The 19,871-nt window shown below is 45.3% G+C and overlaps 1 protein-coding gene across 1 annotated transcript in view; it reads right to left on the bottom strand.

Moving 5' to 3' along the window:
* The window catches only part of PRRC2B (proline rich coiled-coil 2B), a gene marked incomplete at its 3' end in the record, with an annotated part of 58,218 nt that extends 38,569 nt beyond the window's left edge, over positions 1-19,649 (bottom strand). Inside the window, 3 exon segments of the mRNA XM_080989524.1 lie at positions 187-364; positions 3,193-3,360; positions 19,362-19,649. Coding sequence (XP_080845650.1) covers positions 187-364; positions 3,193-3,307 — 293 coding nt within the window. The 5' untranslated portion in view covers positions 3,308-3,360; positions 19,362-19,649.
* Positions 19,650-19,871: the final 222 nt, after the last annotated feature.

Raw genomic sequence — 19,871 nt, 5'->3', positions numbered from 1 at the left:
GCTTTGTTATTACTTTATGTTTGTGTTTTTATACTGTAAACCACCTTGCAATTCTCAAATGAAGGGTGGTCTAGAAATAAAATAAATAAAATAATAAAAATACTCGGAGAACTCAAGCTGAATGCAGAAGGCACTGCCTCCTGCGAGCAAAGGACCAGGGGTTGAGGGTGCTCCTCCTCCTCCTACCTCTTTTGGTCTGGCGGGTCCTGCTTGTTTGCCCATCCTGTGCCGTCCTTGGGTACGATGATGATATTAGGGTCGTTTCCTTTGTTCTCAGACTTCAAACTTGGCAAATTGGCAGGAGGTGGCATGCGCCGGGCAGCAGCAACTTTCCCAAGACTCTGTAAGCCATGTCTAGGAATAACTGGAGAGGGAGAGCTATTTTAATTTTCATTATTATCACTATCATTACCAAATATAACCATCAGCCCTTCACACTAAGGTCCCAGCCTAGGTTGCAACAATTAAAACGCAACATTAAAAAGGTAAAGGGACCCCTGACCAGTCACAAACGACTTTGGGGTTGCGACGCTCATCTCGCTTTACTGGCTGAGGGAGCCGGCGTTTGTCCGCAGACAGTTTTTCCGGCTCATGTGTCCAGCATGACTAAGCCGCTTCTGGCAAAACCAGAGCAGCGCACGGAAATGCCATTTACCTTCCCGCCAGAGTGGTACCTATTTATCTACTTGCACTTTGATGTGCTTTCGAACTGCTAGGTTGGCAGGAGCAGGGACCGAGCAACGGGAGCTCACCCCATCACAGGGATTCAAACTGCCGACCTTCTGATCAGCAAGCGCTAGGCTCTGTGGTTTAGACCACAGCGTCACCCGCGTCCCTTTAAAACATTAAAAACAGTTTAAAGACAACTTGCAATCACAGAAACAAGGTGCAGCCTAAAAATATACACCCAACAAAAGATGAGACTTCAGCATTAAAAGGAAACTATATGGCGAAGGTGCCTCTGTGGGGCGGGAGTTCCACAGCCTAGGGGCAGCCTCAGAGAAGGTCCTCTCCCAGGCCACCCCCAGCCCTGAACTTCTGAGGGAGGCAGAAGTACCAAGAGGGCTCTCTCTGCCAATCTCAGCACCTAATAAGGTGGGTAGGGAAGGACACAGTCTTTTAGGTATTGGGAGTCCTAAGCTGTTTGGGACTCAGATAAATGAGCAGGGAGTTGTTCAAAAGAAAAAAAGGGGGGGAGAGATTGGGTGTTAATAAACCACAAGAATTCGCACACTTTCCAACCAAATGCTAAACATATGTACAGCATCCATAACGATTTTAACAAAACAAAAAGAAACTGCACATATAAATATAAAGCTTATATTTCCAGTAACACACTGGGCAGATTAATTAAAAAGAACAAAAATGAAGACACTACCAGGACAGAGGTTGGGGATCGATGGTATATAACACTGAGTAAACTGGCAAAAATGTATAAATCTAAATCAAATACGTGTTGAAAATGTAAAGAGAAAGAAGGTTCTTTTTATCATATGTGGTGGTCTTGTAGTAAGGTTAAAGCTTACAGGGGAATGATATATAATGAAATGAAAAGGATGTTTAAAATAAGCTTTGTAAAAAAACACACCCAGAAGCTTTTCTTTTGAGAATTATAGGGAAAGAACTTTCTAAACTGTATAGAAACTTATTCATGTATGCTACTCAGTGGCGGAGCTTCATGCTCCAGCACCGGGGGGACGGACAGCAGGCGGGGCGGGGCTGGCGCACATCCTGGGGGTGTGGCGCACCACCCACAGGGAGCATGGCGCGTCTTTGGGGCATGACATGACGCGCATCTTGTGGGGGGATGCCACCCGTAGGGGCATGGCGCACGTCCTGGGGGCGTGGTTCACCGCCCGTAGGGACATGGCGTGTGTCTTGGGGCCGTGGCGCTCTGCCTGTAGGGGCGTGGTGTGTGTCTTGGGGGCATGGTGCGCTGCCCATAGGGGTGTGGCGCACGGGGGGGCAGCCGCAATGGCACCCCGCCGGGATCACACTGCTGATGGCAATGTGCTCCCCCGCACGCCTCTTCCTCCGTCAGTGATGCTACTACAGCAGCAAGATTGTTACTTGCCCCAAAATGGAAAAAAGTCGTCCCAGCAAAGGAAGAATGGATACAAAAATTTATGGAATATGCAGAAATGGCAAAACTTACTGGAAAATAAGAAATCAAGAGAACAAACTTTTTATAAAAGAATGGAAATGGTTTATTGACTTTTTACAGATAAATTGTAAACAGATAAAAACATTGGCAGGATTATTGTAATAACCTGCAGTTTCATAAGAGTATATATTTAAAGAAAATGAATAAATGAGCAAATTAAGTTAATTTGGATATGCAGAAGATATTAAAAAATAAATTTAAGGAACTGCAGAAAGAGGGGGAAGGAAGTCAAGTTTTGAAATGTCAAAATGATTGTAAAATTAGTGAAATGTATAAAATTAGTGAAATGTATAAACTTGAAAAGTATATATTTTTTATTTTTAAAGACAGGTTAAGGAGGTATAAAAAAAGACACATAAAATATAATACTCGAGAATCAACTTAAGTTATCCCTTATTTTTGAAAGGGTGGGAGGAATGATGACTCCTGCAAACTCGCCCACTAGTGCAATTATTCGACTGAATCAGCCAGATCCATTTAAATGCAGCTTGGGTGACTGGCTATGTTTCATATTATAAGCGTACTCAATAAAATCATATCAAATAGAAAGGAAATTATTCTTGCTTTGACCTCTAGAGATGCTCAGTTGATACACTGATCTTTCTAAAAGAGCAGTCTCCCAAACCTTGGAGGGATTAAACTGTTTCAAGTCATCCCTCACTTGCTTCCATAGCTACGAGCACTGGCCTTGGATGCACAAACAGAAGCACAAATGCCCTTCCACAAAGCCCTATCACCCAGGTCACTGTTATCTGCACTGATCGGTTGACGTCCTCCAGGATTTGAGACAGTGAGTTCTTCTGCAGTCCCTGTGTTCAGATGCCAGAGGATGAATCTAAGACCTTTGGCATGCAAAGCTGAGGCTTTGCTACTGAGCCTTGAACCTTCCTCCTACCAGGCTAGTAACTTATGTGAGCTTATTTGCAAGGCAACTGTTATTGCACAGAAGACTGTCCATGAATCCAAAGCCTTTAGCCCATAGTTCCCTCTCCGCTTCCCTCCAAGTTCACTCCCCCCTCCTTGCTTACCTGTGGTCCTGATAGCTTCTACTGACTTTCCTTTATACTTATCAAACAGGCTGAGAGTGGAGTACTTGCTTTTCCCATCCTTTCCCTTGGTAAGTTGCCCCAAACGATCGGACATTGCGATGAAATGTCATCTAGTAAAGAAATTTCTCTGCGCCGCTCCCGATCTGCCTGAGGTGTGGGGGAGGAGAAAAGCAGTACAGTAAAAAAAAACACACCACATTTTTACATAAAGGACAATATCAATCTGCATTCTAAGCATCTTATTGACCTGCTTTTGTTATTATTGTTATTATTTATTAAATGTGTTAATAGTTTTTTTGTCATAGCACCTCAAAGCAATTTACAATATTTTAAGAAAAATACTCATAGTCATGTGTTGCTATTATTCTTTATGTTTAATTTGTATTAATTATGTTTAATTCATTCAAAGATCGCAGGGAAGTTCACAACATAAAGAATGAAAATACATAATAAAACAAAAAACAAACCAATATTCCCCTCCCACAAACAGATTTAAAAGGCCATACAATGTTAATCACCCAGAGGCTCAGTGATAAAGAAATGTTTTTGCCTTGCACCTAAAGATGTGCAATGAAGGCACAAAGTGAGCCTCCCTGGGGAGAGCATTCCACAAGCATGCCTGTTCTCATTCTGTCACCTTCCAGACTTCTCGTGGAGGGGACACATAAAGAAGGGCATCAGACGATGGGTGCAGGGTCTGGGTCGGTTCATGTGGGGAGAGGTGGTCCTTGAGGTATTGTGGTCCTGAGCCGTTTAAGGCTTTATAGGTCAAAACCAGCACTTTGAATTGAGCCTGGAAACTAATTGGCAGCCAGTGCAGCTGTGCCAGGATTGGTGTAATCCTGTGCTCAATCTGCCTAACCCCAGTGAGCAACCTGACCACTCAAGATTCCAAAACTTCAGAGGCAGCCCTACTCATTACACATTGCAGTAATCCATGGGTAAGCAAACTAAGGCCCGGGGGCCGGATCTGGCTCAATCACCTTCTAAATCCGACCCATGGACGGTCCAGGAATCAGCATGTTTTTACATGAGTAGAATGTGTCCTTTTATTTAAAATGCATCTCTGGGTTATTTGTGGGGCATAGGAAGTCATTCATCCCCCCCCCCAAAAAAAATATAGTCTGGCCCCCCATAAGGTCTGAGGAACAGTGGACCGGTCCCCTGCTGAAAATGTTTGCTGACCCTTGCAGTAATCTAACCTAGAAGCTACCAGAGCAGAAAACAGAAGCTAGGCTATCCCTGTCAAGATAGGGGCTCAGCTGGACCACTAGCTGAAGCTGATGGAAGGCACTCCACACCACTGAGGCCACCTAAGCCTCAATCAAAAGCAAAAGATCCAGAAGTACCCCCTAGGTACATGCCCCCCACCCCCGCTCCTTCAGAGGGGGTGCAACCCCATCAGGAGCAGGCAACCTCCCATCCATCCATTCTAAGCAACCCCCACTAACGGAGCCTCAGTCTTATCTGGATTGAGCTTCAGTTTTTTGGCTCTCATCCAGTCCATTACCAAGGCAAGATAACAGTCCAGTACATCCACTGACGCAGCTACAGATGTAAAAGAGAAATACAGCTGTGTGTCTTCAGCAAACTGCTGACAACATACTCCAAAACTCCGATATTAAGAACAACAACACCTACATTAAAACATCACATATATGCAAATAGGCTTATACTTGAGTATATATGGTAGTTTCATTGATGCACAGGAAACTGAGGTGGTGCTCCTGCTAAAGGGCAAAAAACTACAGGAAAAAAGCAGCTGCAGGGAACAACTCATGGTTTCAGTTGTCTCTACAAAATGCACAGAGTATGGGAAACAAACAAGATGAACTGGAGTTCTTAATACAGGATGGCAGGCATTACTGAATGACAGACATTACAAAACCTGGTGGGATGAGACTCATGACTGGAATATAGGAATTGAGAGGTATAACCTGTTCAAAACAAATAGACCAAACAGGAAGGGAGTAGCAGCAGAATTGTATGTAGTCAGCTGTTAACAACAACTGCTGCTCTCCAGAGTCCGGGGGGGGGGGTTGTCCATACTTTCCTTTGGTCCCAGGATGTAGAACATTTTGGACCAACATTCCACACCCACAAGAACTGGGCACTTTATGTTAATTCCTCCATAAATAAAGCCTACTGCTTTATTTAAAACAGCCAAGATTTCATGAGGATAACTTGTCCTGTGGGTTCTCTTTAAACAACCCTTCCGTGTTAGAAAATGAATCCACTGAGGTTGTTTGTGTTTGTTTCCCAGGTTTATTAAGTTGCTTTGCTATGGCTCTAGGCCACTGGGACTTCATAAGGACTGCTGTGTGTGTGTGTGTGTGTGTGTGTGTGTGTTGTGGGGGGAAGGGAGGGAAAGAGGGAAAGAGAGAGAAAAGTGGTGGCCAAATGGCACCAGTGGGTGGGCCAGATGCAAAAGTAGGTAGAGCAACAAATTTAAAATTCACGTTTCTACAGTAGGCTAGTTTCTGCATACACTCACAAACCCCTCTCTATCCCCCATCCAGGCAAGCAAGTGGCAATTTCAGAGTTTAAGGAGACTCTTTGCAGCCAAGCAAAAACACTCAAGGGAGGTGCAAAGCAGGGCTGGTGAGAGGTGTGGCTGGGGGAAATTATGAGGGCAGGACAGAGAGGTCTGGAGGGCCACTTCCAGCCCCTGGGCCTGGAGTTCCTCCACTCTGACCAGAGCGAGGCGAAGGGTGATGATGAACCCATCACAAGTCCCCAAGCACACAAAGACCTGGCATGCTCCCCAGATTTTAATCAGCAAAACAGCATTAATGCAAATAAAGACCCGAATAATCTACATATTTGCAGTTGCTTTTCCTGTTGTGGCAATATCAGTTCAGTCTTTTCTGCATAATAAGTTAGTGCTACTCGTTAGGTCTGGATTGCTGTGGCCTTGGCAGCAACAGAGATATGAGGAAGGCTCAATAGCGACTGGCCTGCGCTTGGCAATTTAACTGAATCAAAGCGATTGCATGTATGTATATACAACAGGAAAACAGTGACTCATCAACCTGCACACTCTGCGCACTCCCATTGACAACACAATTCCCCAGATCCTTGCAGGAAGGGGAACATTTGCAGTAGCAGATGTCAGGTGGTTAACAGAGGATGGAGAAGAAGAAGAAAAAAGGAGAGGGCAGGTGGTAATCCTTCAAGAAAAGCCAGCGAAACAGATCACAGTCTGGAGATGCCAACGAGAAGCCCTAGCAACCACCCTTTCTCGCAATCCCAGTTCGCATCGGAACAATGACAGAGGAAGGAATAAACAACTGCCACATCTCAAGGAAGGATTGTTTGTGTTACCATCAAAAAGGTTTCTCGAGAGCTGCTTGGGCTGGATCCCCTCATGCCTTTTCCAAAAGTGGCCCAGCCCCAGTCACATGTAAAGAAGGAAGGTGGTGAAATTTAAAGCACAAAAGGTGCACAGGCAAGAAAGGGGGCTGACCCATGACTGCCTGCCCCCCTCAAGGCCATGAAGCTCACTGGGTGTGACTCTGGGCCAATCACTACCTCTAAGCCTATAACGTACCTCACAGGGTTTTTGTGGGGATTAAATGGGGGGGGGGAGAACCTTGTGTACCACATTAAGCTCCTTGGAGGAAAGTGAGAAAAATACAATAAAATAAGTAAATAAATAAACAGTACTAGAAAGCTGTTGGTAGGGCACTGGTTAGGAGAGGGTGTGTAGAGAAGGGCAGAAGAAGGAAAACTACCAAGTGGGTGCTTGCCTCCCACCCCAGTCTCACACTCCCACCCTTTTACACATGGCTGGGGGGATAAACCAGTGTTTAAATACTTGGGTCGGCCACTACACTGTGACAAGGGAAGGGGGATATGTCGCCCTCAAGACATTGCTTTGGCTCCACCTGCCATCAGCCCACGCCAGCGTGGCCAACGTTTAGGGATGGGAGTTGGGAGTTCTGCAAACCCCTGCTCTAAACAGTGCAAACCTAGAAATAGTTATTTTGCCAGTGGAATTCTTAGGCAAGCTGCAGAGGAAGGGGCTGCTTGTTCCTCAGCCCCACCTTGCTGGGCATGAATGAAAGGCACCTGCTAGAACCAGCCAGATTGACTGAAGCACGTACAGTTCTTATTCTTATTCTCTACAGCCACAACTTTCACATCAGCTCTGGTTACCAAGATGCTTCCAGAAACAGTCAAAGTGCTGGTGATTACCTTGAGAGCTCTACATCATGGGTAGGCAAACTAAGGCCCGGGGGCCAGATCCGGCCCAATTGCCTTCTAAATCTGGCCCACAGTCCAGGAATCAGCGTGTTTTTACATGAGTTGAATGTGTCCTTTTATTTAAACTGCACCTCTGGGTTATTTGTGGGGCATAGGAATTCGTTCTCCCCCCTCCAAAATAATAGTCCGGGCCCCCCACAAGGTCTGAGGGACAGTGGACCAGCCCCCTGCTGAAAAAGTTTGCTGACCCCTGCTCTACCTCATAAGGTACAGCCAACAGAGCCCACCAAAGGTTTATTTATCAGTATTTATAAAGCACTTCATAATTTAAAAGCCCTACGCAATATACAGAATAAACAGCAATAAAATAGCATCTTTCACAAAGAACAGCAGCATTATAAAAACAAGAATTCAGAGACAACACGGTCCAGTCTTATGGACCACCAGGAAACCCTGAGCAAAAAATGTGCCTTTGAAAGATGTGTAAAGCAGTTGATGATCACAGAGCAAAATGGGCACCTGACAGTGCAGGGAAAATGGCAGAAAATGTTCATATTGGGTCACCACTCTGCAGTGTCCAAAATTCTCTAGGCACCAGGCATATTTTGCAACTGGCACAGGTCCGACTGTGACCACATGGAGGTCTCTGGATGCCAGGATGGCAACTGACATCTCCATCTGGCTGATCCCTCCAGCTTTCTTAAAACAGGTAAGCAGAAGAGCTTATTTACTGCATTTATATCCCACCTTTTTCTCCAAAGAGCACATGGTTCATTCCCCCAATTAATCCCTACAACGACCCTGTGAGGTAGGTATGGAGGCTGTGACTGACCCAAGGTCACTCAGTGAGGTTCATGACAGAGTGGGGATTTGAACCCTGATCTCCCAGGTCCTAGTCCGTTACTCTAAGCACTACACCACACTACACTACACCACACTGACTTCCTAGAGTCCTTCTGCTATGGGGCAGCTATTAAGTTAAATAAGTATGGGAGAAAGCAAAATGTCACTTAGAGAAGGATCTGCAATATTTTCCTTGAAGCTTGCATTTGTTTTATTCTGGATTGTTTTATTTGATGTTTTAATGTGTTGTGAATTGTTTTAAGATTTTTTTATTTAAACTGTAAAGTGACATAGAAATGAAATAAATAATAATAATAAATTTCACTGGGGGGGAGGCGCCTAGGCAAGGTTTAATTACAATATAGTGCCACTAGAACCCGTCAATCCCAGCCAAAAGATAGTAAGAAAAGCCATGTTCGAAAAGGCCAATGGCCCACCTAGTCCTCTTCTTGCAAGTGCCTTTGGGAGGCAGGACATGAGGGCAACAGCAATCTCCCCACTTGCAATTCCTAGCAATTGGCACCCAGAGGCTTCCGACAGTGGATGGTGATGAACACAGTCTTCATGACTAGTAGCCAACAATAGCCTTTTCCTGCATGAATTCATCTAACCCTCTTTTAACTCCTTTCAAGGTGGCAGCCTTCACTACTTTTTGAAGCCAGCACAGCCGATGGTCAGGTATAATGGACACTGTAGTCTAATGCCCAAAGGACACCATATGAGATACCCACACGAGAGAGGACACGACAGCCACCATGAAAGACATAGTTGCTGTCACCTTGCAGAAGCCAATGAGGTCTGATACTAATAACTGTCTAGAACAGAGAATGGCTAACCTAGCTTTGAGGTGCTATGAGGGTAACTCTAGGCTGGATTTGAGTGGAAAGTGAAAAAAATATTCCCCACAGTTTTTCTGCAGATTTTCCATTTTGTAAGCTAATGAGTATCATGAACAGATGCAAAGTGCAACAACAATATTTTGACAAGTCTGGCCATTTCAATTTATTTATTTGTTTGGTTGGTTGGTTGGTTGGTTGGTTGGTTTACTAAGTACAGTGGTACCTCGGTTTAAGAACAGTTTTGGTTTAAGAACGGACTTCCAGAATGGATTAAGTTCGTCAACTGAAGTACCAACGTACAAGTAAAATAAATGTGCTGAACCAGATTGCTCCCTGGGGGCATCAGGTTATCTTACAATACAAATTAGCCCAATTTACATTGGATTTCCCCCCACTTTCAAACCATGGTTACTGACCCTGGCTTCAAGAAACCATACAGTTTTAAACACAACAGTTTGGACACAATGAGACATTTCCATTAGTAAAAATGGAAGCAAGGGCTTCCAATTTCCTCCTTGCAGCTCACAAAAAAATTGTGCAGATCAAGGGTTGGAGTTGTTAAGGTCCACATCGCCTTTGGGATAAATCTGTCAAGGGCCAGAACAAAAAGTGTCCTCCTACCTTTTCCCTTTCACCATGGAAGCAAACCGTATCCTCTAGCACTGATCTTGGTACAGGGTGCAAGGGATGTGGAATCAATGGGGAGCAACCAGAAAACAAATAGAGGTAACTTAACAAGGTTATTTAATTGTACTAAACATTGCTTAAAATTTAAAAATAAGGCCTTAGTTCTTTGCCACTGGTGGCCAAAACATTAGTAGCCCAGAAAAAGCAAAAGGTTAAAGTCTACACAAGCAACTGAGCACAAAAACTGTCTGCACACTTTTCAAAATTCATATCCACGAGGGCTAGCCACTTGACTTTTTAAAATGTAAGCTGGAAATTCAAGAAAGGAGCACACAATGTCCCTGAGGTATCCAGCTTCAAGGTGATAAGGGAGAGTCTACCAGGTAGGACAACATTTGGAAATCAGAGGAGAGACCGTTATTACTTCTCTCCCCCTTAAGGCTGTTGAAGGGCAACAAATGATTTGGCACAGGTGCATGTGGACAGGTGGGTAAGAAAACACCTATGGGCTGATTTTGCAAGGTGGCAATTAGAAAACACCCACCCACCCACACATTATCGACAGTCTTTAGAAAAATCCTAACCCAGCAGTTCAGAACTAAGGGCCACTTGCCAATCTCACCCAAAACGCTTGCCAAAAGCAACAGCAAGCAGATGCAGAGGAAACACTGGAAACTGCCTTATATTAGGACACACTGTTTGCCCATCTAGCCTGGTACTGCCCATTCAGTGGTGGGAAACCTCCAGCCCATGGGACAAACTAGGCCTGCAAGGCTGTTTTCCCAAGACCCACAGACCTGCCCCATGCCCAGTGCTAACACAGTACAGTCGTACCTTGGTTCTCGAACAGAATCTGTTCCAGAAGTCCATTCTACTTCTGAAAAGGTTCGAAAACCAAGATGTGGCTTCTGATTGGCTGCAGGAGCTTCCTCAATCGGAAGCCATATTGGATGTTCAGCTTCCAAAAAAAGTTTGCTAACTGGAATACTTACTTCAGCTATTCCACACTCCTGCTCTAGGTGCTTGGGCAGAGAAGGCTCTCACCTGCTACCCTGATCTTATTACCTGGAGAAGCCAGGAGTGGAACCTGGGACCTTCTACATGCAAAGCATGTGCTCTGCCACTCTCACCAGAGAGAACAGAATGGAATGTCCGGGTTCAAATCACTGCTCAGCCACATACGAATAAGGCATCTTCCTCACACCCATACACAAAATTCAGCTTCCAACCAGGGAATGGAAATGATAAAATTGCCAACGCTCACAGAGCTTCAGTTCAGATGGAATGCCAAACCATGGTGGTTTGGAATCCTGGTTTGGAAGGCAAGGTCAAACCATAGTTTGCTAGTTCAGATGCAACAAGAAACTGTAAAGTATTTCATTGAAGCGGAGCAAACAAAGAGCCTGACACTCAGTCCTGTGACATTGCCACTGCCTGTGAAACGATCCCACTGCTTCCATGCCCCCCCCACCAATGTCTCATTGTAATGTCATGTGATTGCCAGGTAGGGGACACTGCCCATCTTCCAGATTTGGCCCATCAGTTATGTGTGGAGGAGATAACAATCTGGGCTCCTGGCCAAATCCCATTCTCTACCCCTTCTGTTGCAAATGAACTGGAGCACAGAAACACATCTACACTGCCCTGGCATGTATCCAGGTCAGAAGTGGAAGCTTATCTTCACAACTGTTAAGATTAGTGGCAAAGGAAAACAAACACAAGGTTAAAGATAGGGGCAGGGAGAGAGAAAGGGTTATATCCAGTGCTAGTCCTTCTCAGAACCGAGAACCTCAGAGCCTATCTTGACTAAGTTAGATCCATAAATTTTAATGGGTCTACTCTGGATACAACCCAAAATTCCTATTGCCAAGGCTTTAGGTAATCCTTTATACCCAGGAGGAGGATTTCACGCCTGGTATTCCAATGCAAACAACAGTTTCCTAAGTGGGCATAAGATGAGAAAAGCAATGGACTTTCCTTCACTGGAGGTTTTTAAGTAGAGGTTGGATGGCCATCTGTCATGTATGCTTTAGCTGAGATTCCTGCATTGCAGGGGGTTGGAAGAGGTCATCCTTGGGGTCCCTTCCAACTCTACAATTCTATGATCCTATGGAAGGTAGATATAAGGAATCAGAAGAAATATTAAAACAAAATATAAATACTAGACCTAAAATACTAATCCATGAATATAAAAACCAAAATATTTTAAAAGATAAATCCACCTCAACTAAACTAAACTAAAAGGATGAATGGGGGGAAAGGCCAAGGATATAACCAATTACTTTGCAAACTAGGGGTATAGGCCTTGGTAAAGAACAGTATTTGTGCCTGGTGCTTATAAACAGACAGCGATGACGCCAGTAGGGCCTCCCTTGGGAGAGCATTCCACAAGCAGGGAGCGGGGTTAGAAACAGATATTTCAGCTAATTGCCAAATGGCACCTTAAACCTGGGTGACAGTCACAATATATCTAAGTGCCTTTTTTATAGCAGGGATTATTATTATTAAGAATTATTTACTTTCTATACCTAATAATAATAATAAGCCACCCATCCATCCGACTAGGTTTCCCCAGCCATTCTGGGTGGCTTCCAGCACATATAAAAACATAATAAAACGTCAAATACTAAAAACTTCCTGATACAGGGCTGCCTTCAGATGTCTTCTAAAAGTTCTTCATCTCCTTGACATAGAGAGCATTTCACAGGGAGGGCACCACTGCCAAGAAGGCCCTCTGCCTCGTTCCCTGTAACTTCACTTCTTGCAGTGAGGGAACTGTCAGAAGACCCCAGGAGGTAGACCTCAGTGTTTGGGCTGAACAATGGGGGTAGAGACGCTCCTTCAGGTATACTGGGCCAAGGCCACTTAGGGATTTAAAGATGAGCACCAGCACTTTGAGTTGTGTTCAGAAACGTACTAGGAGCCCATGAAAATCCTTTAGGACCAGCATTATATGGTCCGGAGGCCACTCCTAGTCACCAGTCTATCTGCTACATTCTGGATTAGTTGTAGTTTCCAAGTCTCCCTGGCATAGCCAGGGGGGCAGGGAGGGGCAGCTGCCCCCCTAAATCAATAAAAATAAATAAAAATACATAACCAACTGATGTTCTGCCCCCCTAACAAAGGCCTCTCCCCCCCCCAACAGCAAAAATCCTGGCTACGCCCTTGGTACCAGATGGAGCTGGAAGACAGCTGCCCTGGACACAGAACTGACCTGTGCCCCCATGGATACCTGTGAGTCCAAAGTGACTCCCAGGCTGCGCACCTGGTCATTCAGGGGCACAGTTACCCCATTCAGGAGCAAGGAGTCCCACACACCCTGTCTTCCAAAAACAGTACTTCTGTCTTGTCAGGATTCAACCTCAATTCATTAACCACCATCATTTCCTCCAACCCCTTCAGACACTCACACAGGATATTCATTGCCTTCACTGGTTCTGATTTAAAGGAGAGAGCGCTCTGGGTATTACCCGCATTTTAAAAGAAAAAATCTCAAAGCAGTTTACAACACATTAAAACATCAAGTGAAACAATCCAGAAGAAAACAAATGCAAGCTTCAAGGAAAATATTGCAGATCTTTCTCTAAGTGACATTTTGCTTTCCCCATACTTATTTACCTTCCTAGCTGCCCCATAGCTGGAGGACTCTAGGAAGCTACTGATAGCCCTTTACCTCCATGAGCTTGTCTAAATAAGACAGATCTGTCTAATTAATCTCCTTGGTATCAACAGTCTTGTCCATCTTGATTGTTAGCCTGATGTTGCCAGAAAGGGACAAACGATTCCAGCCACTGGTACCGTATTTTTCGCTCTATAACACGCACCAGACCATAACACGCACGTAGTTTTTAGAGGAGGAAAACAAGAAAAAAAATATTCTAAACGAAATAGTGGATATATGATTTTTGTGGTTCATGCTGTGGCCACAGACATGTAATCTGACAGTGAGTTTGGAGTAGCCCAATGCAAAAATCCTGAGGATCCATGTGGATCCATTTTTTGTAACCACGGAGGAGGGAAGGAAGGGGAACCATGGATCCTCTACTCACGACTGCAGCAGATCCCCCCCCCCCGCCACCCGCAGGCATTCGCTCCATAACACGCACAGACATTTCCCTTTACTTTCTAGGAGGAAAAAAGTGAGTGTTATGGTGCAAAAAATACGGTATTTGGAAGCATCTCTGACTGTAGAAGCACAGCATCGCCACCACGGCTAGTAGCCACTGATAGATAGCCTTATCCTTGATTCATCCGTCAGTCCTCTTCTAAAGCCATCCAAGTCGGTGGCCACTACATTTAGGAGCAAATCATGTCAAAGGCCCATCAACTCCAGCATTTTCTCTCCAACAGTGGCCAACAGCCCTCTCCTCCTCAGCACTTCATAGTGTTTCTGATTCTGGAGGTGGCATATAGCCACCATGGCTAGCAAACACCGATAGCCTGATTTTCTGTGAATGTGCCTATTCTGCTTTCCAATGGCTGCTAGTCACGTTTGCTGTTACAGGGCCTTCAGAATGAGAGTCAGTGTGTCCCTGAATAGCAGTCACTGGGCAACACCTGCAAGAAAAGTGCATTGTTCTTATGTCCAGCTTGTAGGCTTCCCACTGGGGCTTTCATTCAGCTGCTGTGGAAAAGAGGATGCTGGACTAGATAGGCCTTTGGTCTGATTCAGCAGGGCTCTCCTTATGTTCCTGAAGCTGGTGGCCACCAAATCTTGTGGCAGAAAATTCCATAGTTTCCCCATTCTTGATCCTAGCTAGGGCCTACGCAGGAGGCAGGAGCAGCAGGGAAACCTCCCAAGAGTTATCAGAAAACCCTATGAAAGGGTTGTAGCTTAGTAGGGGAGCATCTGCTTTGCATGCAGAAAGTCCCATGTTCAATCACCAATGGCAACTATTCCAGGAAGGACTGGGAAAGTTCCTTTTCCTGAAATCCTGGAGAGTTCCCGCCAAGTCTGCTTAGCTAGATGGGTCAATGGTCTGACTCTGTATAAGGCAGTTTCCTAGGTACCTGGAAAGGCCAGAGGGTCACAGGTCCCCTGGCCCTGCTTATAAAATGTTTTCCTGCTGCATCAGTGCAGCAAATTCAGCAGTCAGAATTCAACAGCAGCCATCCAGATACACCTGAGAAGCCCAAACCTGAGCCTAAAGGCAACAGCCTTTATGCAGTTTGTCAACAACACCTGATATTGAAAGGTATACAGAGGAGAAAGAAGATGGTGCCTGAAACAAATCTCCTGTGAGCCTCAGCAGAGGGAGTAGGAGCTTTTAAAAAAATAATACAAGACACACTCCCAGAAAACAAGCTTATACCTCAGCCACAGATAAGGACTCCGGGAGTCGCCGGATGGCATTCTAAACATCCTCCCTTCCTTTGAGGCTCTTCGAAAGCCCCTTTGAAATCCCGCTGAAACCATCCAAAACTCCTCGAAGTTATCTAAAGCTATTTGAGGCTAATTACAACACTCAGAGTTTCCTTCAAACAAAGCCCTCAAATATACGGAGGGGACAAATCTAGTCCGGGGATGGTACTCAGAGTTATAAAGAACTAGGAATTTCTCTTACACAAGCTGCAGAAACGCCCCCAAGAAAAAGCAGGCCAAAATCTTATACTATTTCAAACCAAAAGCAGACGATACAAGAAACATGGAGAGCCTGCACCCTCACGAACAGTCTGTCAACCGTACCTGGCATGGGAGAGGTATACTGTGCTGAGCATGGAAATTCCATTTGGCTACCATGAATAATAGCCCTCAATAGACTCATCGTCTCCCCCCCCCCCCAAAAATATTGCTCATCTATAAATTTAAGGGCAGTATTCAACTCAAACGTCCCATCAGTGCAAGGATTTGCCTAATAGCCATTATAGGTGTGCTCTGCCTCCACAGCTGGAGGCTGTACTACCAGTTGCTGGAAAACGCAGGAGGGGAGAAGGCTTGTGCTCGGGTCCCGCTTGAAGGTTTCCCACAGGCCTCTGGTTGGCCACTGTGATAACAGGATGCTGGACTAGATAGGCCATTGGCCCAACCCTGCAGGGCTCATCTTACATTCTTATGATTTCTGCTTGTGCAATGGGACTTTCCATCCTCTTTTCCTTTTGCACTCGCACCAATTCTGCTCCAGAAGGTTGGGGGAACCCCTAAGGCTGGTTTTGGGGAGTGAGGAGAATACTCTGCTGTGCAAACAAATTCCTCATGTAGCACTACACTGGATATAACCCTAGGTTTAGGGAGGGGGGGAAACAAAGAAATTTCCCCCCATACCATTCCATCACCACCCCAGGACTTCACATTTCTGGTCTTAACTGGTCTACTTTAATATTTCCCTCTGTTTTGGAGCAACAGATCCAGTGTTAGAAACTCAGATATATAAGTTAATAAGGCTCAGCATGGCTCCCAATTTGGCCCATGAGGCTGTTTCCCAAATCACACCCACCCACCCCACCTCTCACATCATCCGTGACATAAGGTATGGGGTAGGTGAAGATGCAGCTGCCATTGTATGATCAGGAGCCTTAAAGCGCAATGACAAGGGAGGCTTGCACTCCCTGTCAATCAGCTGATCAGTGGCAAGAGCAGGTCACCTGGGATCAGATATATTCCTGAGTATCCCATGGGGAGCTCCTCAGCACAGCTGGACCCAATAGAAAGCAGGGCTTGAAGTTAGTGCTAGCAACGGATAGGAACTGACTTAAAGCTTCCTGGGTCTGGCTGTGCTGTTATGCTTCCCATGGAAAATTCCATAACTGGTCAATCCTTGAAGGGGCTTATAAAGAGCCCTCCTTAGCGCTTTGAAGCATCAACAATCTTTTGATCGGCAGCACTTCAAAGCACTAAACGCTATTGGCAAGCCCTGAAGTCACCTGAAGTCAATGTGATTGACAGGTGAGCAGCCTCACCCACCTTACCCAGGGACAAGTATGGCTTAGCACCAGTGTGAAGGACACCTGAGGCCCTCCAGCTATCATTGGACTACAGCTCTCATTCCATCATCTTTGACCACTGGCCATGTGGATTAATAGGAGTTGGAGCATAATGACATAGAGACAGGCACAGATTTAGGGTGATGCCCAAACAAGTCCACTATCTTTAACCCCAACACACATAGGAGGAGCCATTTCCAGACAGACCATAACATGGACCAGGAATGGTCACAAGACAGATGTGGACTGTTCAAGGACACCTTCCCAATTACCAACCAATTTCAGAACTGGGAAACTGATAACCCTTCTATCGCAAAAAGCAGAGGGGGGAGGAATGAAGTGTACCCCACATTGGCTAAGCTCCTTCCACTCTATCCCAAAAATCAAACATTTAGCACGCTTGTGGTCCAAGGCATCGTGATTACAAGAAAAAGTCCAAAAGAGAGGCTTTCATCTCTCTCTCTCTACATGGCGAATATACCCCAAATACTAGGCTAGGGTGGGGGCAGGGGGGAGAGGAACTTTCAAGCTTTAACCAGTAAAAGAACATGTATATGTATCTGCAAAAGGCAAGCAGAGTTTATTGATATTTATATACAGTTTCATAGCCCACCCGTCTCAATTTTACCTGTGGCTCTGGATCTTTAAATGCTTGACTTTGGGAAAATGTGTGAAAGCTAGGTGCTAACAGAAATCAATGACTGCCTGTGACTGCTCAGCACTGGAGAAGAGATCTAATGTAACATTCCACCAAAAAAACACCCCAGCAATTCTACCTGCTAGAAGCCAGCTCAAGAAAATAAGAAGCACTCTTAAACACAGGCCATCATCCTGAGAAAAAAGTAGCACCACCTTCTGTGCCTTTCATCATGCCCCCCCCCAAAAGCTTAAAGAGGTATTGATCAAAGACGACAATAAAAAAAATTTGATTGTCACAATCCTCATTTTGTATTACAGCGACAGCCATTGACAGTAGAATTTTGGATGCGACACACAGTGACCATCTTGAAGGCATAGACAGATCCAACTTCCCAAATGTTCTCTTGTTTCATCATCACCATTTCACAGCTGGGAAGCTGCACAACTTTGGGAATGAAAACCATGATTTGTAGCCCCAAAAAGACACGGGAAAGAGGGGCGTGTTCTCCCTACAAACCCATTAAATGCACAGTTCTTAAAGAACAGATTTAAAATTCTAATTTGATCTACAAAAGGGCGGGGGGGGGGGGGAGAGACTGACCACATCAGAAAAACTAACAGCCATTCACACGCACCAGTCTCACAGTAGAGGATAACATCACCCGACAATATACTTCCAACATTCATTACACCACACCACACACACACTTAATGTCACTCATTTCTCAAAGCAAGACTTTCCTTAATTTCCTCTCTTCCACTTTTAGTCTCTGGGCCAGGATCCTGCCCGCCCCCCATAAGAAGCTGCAACAGGATCACAACACAACCAATTAAAAAGATCAGACCCAAACTTCTGAAATTCAGTTGAGATTCAAAATTCTTTCTTTTTTTAAAAAAAATTAAAGAATCCTCATCTTTCTGCATTTGAAATAATAAGAATAAAATTCCACGTTATTACCCTATTTAAAGTGTGTCCTACCCGCCAAAAATGCCAATTTCTGTATACAATCAGGTGTGTCGTAATGGAAGAGTGATGTCGGTTGCTATTTTAAAAGATGCCCATACACACACACACACACACACACACACACACACGTTTTACATGTATGGCATGTCAGAGACCGATATCTAAGGTAAGAAACAGTTTTGCAGTTTCAGTCACAGGGGACACACACAGACACACACACGCGCAGATATACATATCCAGGCCTTCCACAACCACAACGCACGGCCAAAACAATGGAAGGCAGAGATGGATTTAAAAGCAAAACAGAAGCCTGGGCAAAATGGCAACGCTGAAAGGCAACACACTAATTAAAAGTCAAGACTCTCCCAATCCAGCGCACCCGAAATATATTCAGTCACTCTCATTTATGTTTTGGTTTTGAAGCGGCGGAGGGGGGGGGCAGAGAATAGAAAGAGGTGGGTGTTAACTGGCCCACATCTTCTCCAAAACCAAGGACAAACCTCCATTCTCCATCCCTGAAATCAGCATCGCACAGTTTTGCAGTAATAACGATCATTACAATTGCACGGTTTGTTATTGAAACTTCAGAGGGGGGTGGGGAACCAACGCCCTTTCATCAATTCTCCCTTGCAAAACCTTCCAATTCCCTCTCTCCACCACAAATTAATAGCAACAGCAATAGCAAGGAGCACCTAACAATAATTTCATAACCCCTAAAATGACTTAAACCAAATGCATATTTGGGTGTTGCTCTGGATTTTTTTTTTTCTTTTGCATGGAGGCATCAAAACTGGATGGAGGTCTGCTTTGCATTTGCAAAACAAAAACAAACAAAATGGGGTCAGCAGAGTCTGAAATAAGTCAAATATGGAAGGGGGGGCCTGCGACCCCTTTAAGGGCAAAAAAGGGGGGGTAGGTGGGGAGAGCTAATGGGATTGTTGGGGGGATGGTAAAAAACATTCCCCTCCGCCCCTGAGGTGGGGGAAAACCTGGCCTACTTCACTCCTTCGCTTTCCTTCCTCAGTCTCCATTTTATAACTGCCCGGCCTCCCACCTCGCCCCACAGAAAAGCCCCCGAACTGCATCCTGAGCCCCCAAATACCCACCTGTTGTGGTTGTAGGGAGCCAAATGTGCCTGGGGAGCCGGCTGGCGGGGGAGCTCGGGGGCTCGGGGGTCAGGATGGCTGCGGATTGCAAGGCAGAGGCGGCGGCGACCTCCCAGGCTTCTCGCGACTGCCTCTCAGTGTCTGCTATGGTTGCCTCCGCCTCCTCCGCCTCCTGCGAAAAGGCCTGTCAATCCCCGGGCTGGAGTGAACAGCTGAACCCGCAGCGGCCAGGCCTGCGAAACGGGACAGCGGCGCCTGCCGGGCCCGCCGGGGAAAGCAGGGCGCTTTGGCTGAGGAGGGATGAAGGGAAAAGAACAGAAAGAAATAAAAAGGAAAAAAAATGGGTGGGAGAGCAGATCAGAGAGGGGAAAAGAGAAAGACAGAAGAATGGACCTGATCCCAACAAAATTAAGCACTTAGAGTGGTTGGTTGTGTTATAAGAATTTTAAGGTCATATATATATAATGTTCATAACTGCAGATATAAACCACATGTCTGAAACCCCACAGA

The sequence above is a fragment of the Podarcis pityusensis genome (genome assembly GCF_964106645.2).
Source record: "Podarcis pityusensis genome assembly, chromosome: Z".
In the NCBI taxonomy this organism is placed as follows: domain Eukaryota; kingdom Metazoa; phylum Chordata; class Lepidosauria; order Squamata; family Lacertidae; genus Podarcis; species Podarcis pityusensis.
Note: the sequence above shows the minus strand (reverse complement) of the source record. Positions and strands in the feature narration are given on the sequence as shown.